A 9226-nucleotide genomic window follows, 5' to 3' on the forward strand; every position below is an offset into this window, starting at 1 on the left:
ACGGGGAAGATTTAATGGGTAATGAGTTCATATTCCAACAAGATAATGCAGCCGTACACACATCCCGATGTACTAAAGAGTGGTTCAGATCAAAAAATATTGAGGTTCTGGACTGGCCAACCCGAAGTCCCGATTTAAACCCTATAGAAAATTTGTGGGGCATTCTGGCACGCAAAGTTTATGCTAATGGTAAACAATTTTCAGGAGTAAATGAAGTGAAAGATGCAATTCGGGCAGAATGGGCAAATATTTCACCGGAAATTTAAAAAAAAAAAACTTGTAAATTCGATGAATAATCGCATTTTTGAAGTGATAAAAAATAGAGGGGGAAACAGTAATTATTAATATTAAGGAAAATTTGTTTTTTTTTTCGCGACATTAAAAGTGAACCTATCATCATTTCGCACCTATATTTGATTTTTTTACTTTTTATACCCTCCACCACCATCAGTGGTGATAGAGGGTATATATAACTTTGTCATTCCGTGTGTAACACCAAGAAATACTCATCTGAGACCCAACAAAGTATATATATTCTGGGTCCTTATCAAATTCTGAGTCGATCTAGCTATGTCCGTCTGTCTGTGTAAAACACGCTCACGATAAAACGAAGCAATAGAATTTAACCAAATTCACCCAAAATGTTCTTTGTTTTCCTAAGTTGTTTGGTATTGAAAATGGGCAAAATCGGTTCACATCGGGAAAAGTTATGAATCAAAATTTGAAACAACCTCGAAAAAAATAGGCATTTTTTACACATTCTGATGTAATTTTCTCGAAAACTATGTAAGATAATTCCATAAAAATTGGCACACATTCGTTTCCACAGAAGAGCTTAATCTTTGCTTAAAATCGCTAGAATCGGTCCACAATTTCATATACCTCCCATACAAAAGTACAAATTCCCTGAAATTTGGTTTTTTGTTAATAACTTCCGTCGTAATGTCGATATCTTCACAAAATTTTAGAAATTAAAATTTTATGACAATAGAATTTATTTAGAGGAAAATTTTTTTAGATGGGTCCATAATTGGTCATAGCTCCCATACAAGGTCCCCTCCCGAAAATCACTTAAACGCGTATATCTCATTACTAAATTAAGATATCGATATAAAACTTGGTACAAGTATTGCTCTTATATACAAATATAATACAATTGAAGATTTTTTCGATCGGTCCATATTTGGTCATAGCTCCCATACAAGGTCGCCTCCCGAAAATCACTTAAACGCACATAACCCATTACTTGATTAGGATATCGATAAAAAATTTGGTACAAGTATTGCTCTTATATACAGAAATAATAAAATTAATTTTTTTTTGGATCGGTCCATAATTGGTCATAGCTCCTATACAAGGTCCCCTCCCGAAAATCACTTAAACACGCATAACTCATTACTTAATTAAGATATCGATATAAAATTTGGTACAGGTATTGCTCTTATATACAGAAATGTTACATTGAAAGTTTTTTTGGATCGGTTTATAATTGGTCATAGCTCCCATACAAGGTCCCCTCCCGAATATCAGTTAAACGCGCATAACTCATTACTAAATTAAGATATAGACATTAAATTTGGTACAAGTATTGCTCTTATACACAGAAATATTACAATGAAAGATTTTTTCGATCGGTCCATATTTGGTCATAGCTCCCATACAAGGTCGCCTCCCGAAAATCGCTTAAACGCACATAACTCATTACTAAATTAAGATATCGATATTAAATTTGGTACAAGCATTGCTCTTTTATACAGAAATATTACAATGAAAGATTTTTTGGATCGGTCCATAATTGGTCATAGCTCCCATACAAGGTCCCTTCCCGAAAATCACTTAAACGCACATAACTCATTACTAAAATCAGATATTGATATAAAATTTGGTATAAGTATTGCTCTTATATACAGAAATATTACAAAGAAAGATTTTTTCGATCGGTTTATATTTGGTCATAGCTCCCATACAACATTGTGAAATGTTTTTCCGGACGGTCCACAATTGATCATAGCTCCATATAAGGTCCCTTTTAGAAAAACACACATACAAGGTTCCCTTCCGATAATCAGAAAAAACGCACATAACTCATAACCAAATATTTATATCCATACATTTAGCAAAAATATTGCTCTTATATACATAAATTCACTATTAAATTGTTTTACGACCGGTCCATATTAGGTCATAGCTGTCATACTAGGTCCATAAAATCACTTAGATTCCAATATTTATTACCAAGTAGAATTCTGAAAATTGTCCCTTTATGTACATAATTCGTCATAGCTCCCATACAAAGTCCTTTTACGAAAATCTCTTAAACTCACATTACTTATTGCCAAATTTAAGCTATTGATACATAATTTGGCAAAAATATTATTATTATAATAGATTTAACTTTTGGGATTTTTTTCTATTAAAGACATGAGAAAACTTTTTTTCTACAAATATTTGATCAATTAGAAAAGTAATAACATAGAAATAGCTGGTGGAGGGTAGTCAGGAAATGGTCGTTTCGCTATGAGGGCGGAAAAGATCCCATTGCTTTTGTTGAGCGAGTAGAAGAACTCGCGGAGGTCTACGGTCTGGACAAAAATATGCTACCCTGGGCAATGCCAGAATTGCTTGAAGAAGCGGCGCTGCTGTGGTTCAGAAACAATAACCGTCAGTGGAACACATGGAGAAGCTTTAAGGATGACTTTCTGAAGTTTTTCTTGACGACGAAATTCGCCGAAGACAGCAAAAACCACGAGAAACCTTTAAAGACTTTGTCATCGTATTACAAAACATGATGAGACACGCGGGATACACACACGAACAGCAGGTGGATAGAATATTTAGGAATTGCCTTGTGGACTATCAAATGTACATAAATATTAAATTTTTTGGCTCCAATTTAGCCGTCAGTGCTTAAATGGTCAACCAAGCGTTGAAGAAAACACACCTTACCATGAAGAACGTAGGAGCAGTATATTTTGATATTGGGAATATCACGTACAATTCAAATTTTTAAAAATAAAAACAAACTACAATAAAAAAAATAATTATGTAGAAATATGTGGACTAATAAATTTATAAAACGTTCCATTTCAAATACACAACAATATAATAACAAGTAAGAGTGCTATATTCGGCTGTGCCGAATCTTATATACCCTTCACCATAGTGTATTTTAAACATCTTTTATAAATATTAAATTTTTTCCCGACTACATTATTATTACATCAAAAGCTAAACAAAAAAAACAACAACAACGCTAAACGAAATAAAACACAATATACACAAGGCATCTAAACCAACAGACATCTAAACATACATAACAAAAAACACAGAAAAACAAAAATAACGCAATGACGCCAACAGCATCCAAACCAAGGGTGCCCAAGCCCTATGCGCTTGGTACTCTTTTGTTTTTGTAAATGCGGTTAGCTATAGACAGTGTGTTTTCTATACACTTATATGCGCTTAACATTAGCAATACGTTGTTGTTCTTAACAGTATACAAGCAAAAGTAAAACAACAACACTTTCGTATTCATTGCTGGTAAACATTGCCGAGACGTAGATTTTGTTTTTGTTTATGGTACAAAAAATTTTATTTTAAAAAGCACTTGGAAAATTTTTTTGTTAGTTTTAAATATCAAACTTACATTATTCGCATAAAAATTATTGTACAATAACTCACAATCTACTCTCATATAATTGAAAACGTTTTAGACAAGTTCAAAGATGTCAAGGGTCCTACAAATTTAGCTGAACACCAAATCACATTGAAAGATGACAGACCGGTCCGACAAAGGTACACGCAACGCAATCCCGAAATGCAAAGGCTGATCAATGAAGAAATCGATGAACTGTTGAGAAATGGATGTATAGAGCCCTCAAAGAGTCCCTACAGTGCACCCATTGTCATGGCACCAAAGAAAAATGGTACCCTTAGATTGTGTATTGATTACAGGCAGCTCAATGCCAAAACAGTGGCCGATGCATACCCCTTGCCACGGATTCACGCCATTCTAGACCGGCTGCGTAATTCAAAGTTCATTAGCAGCATAGATCTTAAAAATGGGTACTGGCAAATACCAATGGCAGAGGACAGCAAAGAGTACACAGCATTCACAGTGGCTGGAAAAGGTTTGTTTCAGTGGAAGGTGATGCCTTTTGGGTTAACGTCAGCTCCAGCGACGTTTCAGAGAACGTTAGATAGAGTAATTGGTGCAGAAATGGAACCCCACGCCTTTGCCTACCTGGACGATATTGTGGTGCTGGGAAATTCGTTGGAAGAGCACATGGCCAATTTGAAAGAAGTGTTTAGAAGACTTCGAGAAGCGCGACTGAAGATAAATCAAGAGAAATGTAAGTTTTTCCAAAAGGAAATAAAATATTTAGGCCACGTAGTCAATGAAGGTGGAATCAATACGGATCCCGAAAAGATTGCCGCTATCCAAGAACTTCAACCCCCAAGAAACGTGAGAGAACTGCGAAGATGTCTCGGAATCGCTTCGTGGTATAGAAGATTCGTCCCCGAATTTTCACAGATTGTACATCCCCTGACCACGTTGCTAAGGAAGGGTAAGCATTTTCGTTGGAACCAAGAGCAACAGGAAGCATTCGAGCGTTTGAAGAAACTCTTAACAGAAGCCCCAGTTTTAGCTTGCCCCGATTTCTCGAGGAAATTCACTCTTCAGACTGATGCGTGTGATTACGGCCTAGGAGCTGTTCTGACCCAAGAGTTTGAAGGTCAAGAGAGGGTGATATCGTACGCTAGCCGCAGATTAAACCCGGCCGAAATGAATTATTCGGCGACCGAGAAAGAGTGTTTGGCAATAGTGTGGGCCATCAGGAAATTACGGCCATATCTAGAAGGCTATCATTTCACCGTAGTGACTGACCACCTTGCACTTAAGTGGCTCAACTCGATTGAGAGTCCCTCAGGCAGAATAGCTAGATGGGCCCTAGAGCTCCAACAGTATAGTTTTGATATTCAATACCGCCGCGGAAAACTTAATGTAGTGGCAGACGCACTATCCCGTGACCCGGCAAATGTATGCCAAGCTATTCAGGACAGGCCAGTGGAGTGCAGCTGGTGGAAAAGAAAATGCGATGAAATAAGCAAAGAACCAGAGAAGTTCCCAGACTTCCTTATTCTCGAAGGGCAACTTTATCGTCACCTCCCGACGTGCGATGAAGACGAAGAATGTGCTCCCTGGAAGCTGTGTGTCCCCTCATACCAGCGCCAGAGAGTGTTGCAAGAAAACCATAACGCCCCGACTGCCGGTCACCTCGGCATAAGAAAAACCATGGCGCGTGTCACGAAGAAATATTATTGGCCCGGAATGTTCAGAGACATTCGTACTTATGTCAGAAACTGTGAAATATGTCAACAGCATAAACCCAACCAACTGCTCCCCGCAGGAAAAATGCTGTCACGTATCGCAGAAGAACCATGGTCTATAGTTTGCGCAGACTTTGTAGGCCCTCTACCAAGGTCAAAGCATGGAAACTCGATGCTGCTAGTCTTCACGGACAAATTTTCCAAGTGGTCAGAGTTAGTACCAATGCGTCGAGCAACAGGAGAAGCCTTACGTAAAGCCTTTAGAGAAAGAATCTTAGCGAATTTCGGTGTACCAAAGATGTTAATCACCGACAATGGCTCCCAGTTCACCAGTAAGATGTTTCGTGAATACCTCAAAGAAATTGGTGTTCATCACCAGTTGACTGCCCCGTATACGCCCCAAGAAAATCCCACAGAACGTGTCAATCGCACCGTAAAGACCATGATTGCACAGTACGCTGGATGTAATCAGAAAACATGGGACGAGGTAATCCCAGAAATACAATTAGCCATAAACACGGCTAAGTCAGATACGACCCAGTATAGCGCCGCTTTTCTGGTACAAGGAAGAGAACCGAGACTTCCTGCCGCGTTGTACGATGAAGTAACCCCAGGAACGGGAACATCAGCCCGAAACCCCCAGGAAAAAGCTGAAATGCTGAGGCATATATTCAGTTTAGTAAGAACAAATCTCGTTAAAGCAGCTAAAGACCAGGCGCGTTACTATAATTTGCGCCGAAGAAAATGGAATCCTAAAGTAGGGGAACTGGTATGGGTTAAAGAACACCATTTGTCCAGTGCAGCGGACAGTTTTGCCGCCAAACTCGCCCCGAAGTTTGCAGGCCCGTACCGCATTCACCGATTAATATCGCCCGTAATTGTTGAGGTACGTAAAGACGGTGAAAAGAGCTCGCGAACGGCTCACGTGAGTGAATTAAAAGTTTATAGTAGTCCGTCGGCTGTAAGTGACGTGAAGAAATCAAGTGAATTATAAAGTGAATTATGAAGTGACTCATAAACGATCATGAGAACGAAATTAAGGGAAAAAACAACAAAAAAAAAAAATATATATATACAATGAAGTTCAAAAAAATATATATATCTAGAGAAAAATCTTAAAAAAAACCCAAAAAAATATATATGAAAAAAAACCCCTAAGAAAAAAATACAATGAAGTTCTAAAAAAAAATTATAAAAAAACAACTAGAAAAAAACTCTTTAAAAAAAAAGAATAATAAAACAATAAAATTAAAAAAAAAAAATCGCTGAAAAAAAAATGTACATAAAAAAATATAGAAAAAACGCTACAATGGGCAACATTGTTCGATGGTTCGATCGAACATCAATGCGTGGGCAGAGAATAAACAATGCAACGCATACCCTTTACACACATTTACTACACACACTCCACACAGTTTATATTAGTCAGCGCGTGCGTAACTAAGAAGTGCGGACGAAACAAGTGCGACAAGAAAAAAAAAATAATAGTAAAACACAACAATTGGAAAAAAAAGTATTTACACAAACAAGAACATTAAATTAACAGTTTTTTTTTACGAGAACAACAACAGTGAGTATAGAAACAAAAAAAAGAAGTTTGTGTGTCTAGTGTGACTTTCGTGGTTTGTGAAAAGTATTTAATGAACAATATAAAAAAAGGGAAAGGAAAATGTGCTCTTATATATAAAAAAGTAGATACATATATGTATAAATTTGTAGCAAGCGTGCGACAATTTAATGGAGTTTCAGTGCGACTTCCCATGTCGTAACCGAACTCAGAAAGGCCCAGTCTACGTCCTCGTGTGTGTAGTAGATAGATGTGTGTCCTAATGTTCTGTGTTTGTGGAGAGGAAGAAAACAAAGAAAGGGATGCTTTGTTATTTATTTTTAGATGAAGAATCAAGATTATTTACGCCATGGTGACATCATTACAATCTCCGATGACGAGAGCATCCTACAGGACCCTACGGAAGAGGACATGCCCTCGTCCCAGGTCACCGTGCGGTCGGAGATGAGCTTGCTCACTGAAGCGGAAACTGGTGGATATGACCCCGATGAGCAGCTGTCCTGTTCGCAGACCACGGAGTCATCCCAACCCGAGTGGGAGTCGAGGGTCTGGATGGAAGCGCGAATAGACCGCTACATCCGGCGCCGCCCGAAGTACCGTCAGTACATTGCACAATTATGTGTTACCTGGACGGTGGAGGCGTCGGATAGTGAGGGCGAGGATCCAGACCCGCTGGTAGAGTTTCCCGTGTCTCCCAAAAGGATGGCGTTAATGGACGGCTGCGCCAGCCCACCACGGGAGGAGGAGGCCCAGGATCCGCTGCTGCCGACCGACGGTGACGAGCTTCGCTTAAGCGGCTTTGAGGAGGATGCGCTTTCCCTAGGCGACATAAGTCTGGGAAGCCTTGAAGAGGCATTCCACCAGGCAATGGCACAACCCAATGGTTCCCCAGTCACGCCTCCCCGAACGTCCCCATCTCCACCAGTCAGTGCAGAACCGGATTTCCCGCTCGAGGTTGACGGGGAGCAGCAACTACCGGCGGAGATTATGATAGAAATCGCTGCAGCGGTAGAAAAACGGAAAAAAGTGTGTTTCCGACGGGACGTAGGGGGAAAGTCGTATCGAATACGTGTCTCGGCGTCTGGGAATGTTACCGTCCGTTGTCTACCGGGAAGAAAGAAGGGAGTGTAAGGACCCAAAATGTTGCCATTTTGAACCCCACAATTTCTTCTATTGTAGTTTTTGAAATAAATACATAAAATGTCTATTTGATCAGTGTTTGATTTGGTGGGCAATGGATTACATCCATCAAAGGGGGCGGATTACATCCGCCGATGTGTGTTTGTTTCTTTTCTGATAGAACGATCAATTCAGCCCAACAGAGTAACAGAACGGTGACATAGAGAGAAGGATTCAGCCAAAGAGAATTCAGCCAGAGAGAAAGAGAAGGATATTCAGCCAGAGAGAAGAAAGATATTCAGCAAGAGAGGAATTCAGCAAGAGAGAAGAAATATATTCCGCAAGAGGGAACAAGAGGATATCCAACCTGAGAGAGTGAGAGGACAGTCAGATGGGGAGAATAAGCTGTAAAACCGTTAACGGTTCAAACCTATGAGAGGAGCATCACTACAAAACTACAGGAGTTGTAGTTACTGAGGACTATAAAAGAGGATGTAAACGAACAATCAGTCTCTCTTGCGGTGTAACAAGTGAACAGCTAAGACGTGTGTGTCGGTAAGAAAAACTACAGTGGGCAGTGCTAGGTTAGCAAGAAACACAGTAAGGCTAAGATAAGGTCTCTGGTTTGCAATCAGTGGACAAACAAAGAGGAGGAAGATTAGGGCAGAGGTGATAGACATTTTCCCTGAAAGTTTACACTCGGGAAAATTAGGGTCAAGAGAGAACTCTAGAATTACATTCTAGAAGAAAAACCGTAGGCAAGCACTGGCTCAGGGCAAAAGCGATAGAAATCTTCCTGGAAGTTTACACTCGGAAGAGTTAGGAACAAGAGATAATCTCTAGAATTTACATTCTAGATATTCCCAAAGGTAGGAGTTAGAGGGCAGGATTGGAGGGACACCGACACGCGTCACACGTTCACAACCCGGCCAGCGAGACAAGTTCGTGTTAAGTGATATAAGGATTAAAAATACTTGCAAAGAAAAAACAAATATATACAAGCATAAAAGTAATAAAGCTCGAGAGAAAAAAAGAACATTTGAAAGCGTGTATTAAAATTTTATGTAAAGGAATCCGGGACTAGACTGAGCACTACCCCAGCCGGAATAACCGGAGGTTCCTTACATTGGCGCCCGAGCAGGGACCCTTTTGATCAACACACAAAAAGGTAATAAAAGAAGAGACAAGAAATCATGGTGCGTACGTCCT

At 39.5% G+C, this 9226-nt stretch overlaps 1 protein-coding gene across 2 annotated transcripts; it reads left to right on the forward strand.

Moving 5' to 3' along the window:
- The first annotated feature begins 6539 nt into the window (after positions 1-6539).
- On the forward strand, positions 6540-8105 carry LOC124421466. 2 transcript variants are annotated; one of them, XM_046956725.1, is made up of 2 exons: positions 6540-7263; positions 7659-8105. In XM_046956725.1, exons 1-2 carry the CDS (start codon positions 7248-7250, stop codon positions 8027-8029), a joined length of 387 nt encoding a protein of 128 aa, XP_046812681.1. In that variant the 5' UTR covers positions 6540-7247; the 3' UTR covers positions 8030-8105. The 2 variants fall into 2 exon arrangements, with proteins under 2 accessions (XP_046812681.1, XP_046812679.1); XM_046956723.1 differs by having other exon boundaries at positions 6541-6876; positions 7051-8105.
- The last annotated feature ends 1121 nt before the right edge of the window (positions 8106-9226 follow it).

The sequence above is a fragment of the Lucilia cuprina genome, chromosome X (genome assembly GCF_022045245.1).
Source record: "Lucilia cuprina isolate Lc7/37 chromosome X, ASM2204524v1, whole genome shotgun sequence".
Classification (NCBI taxonomy): domain Eukaryota; kingdom Metazoa; phylum Arthropoda; class Insecta; order Diptera; family Calliphoridae; genus Lucilia; species Lucilia cuprina.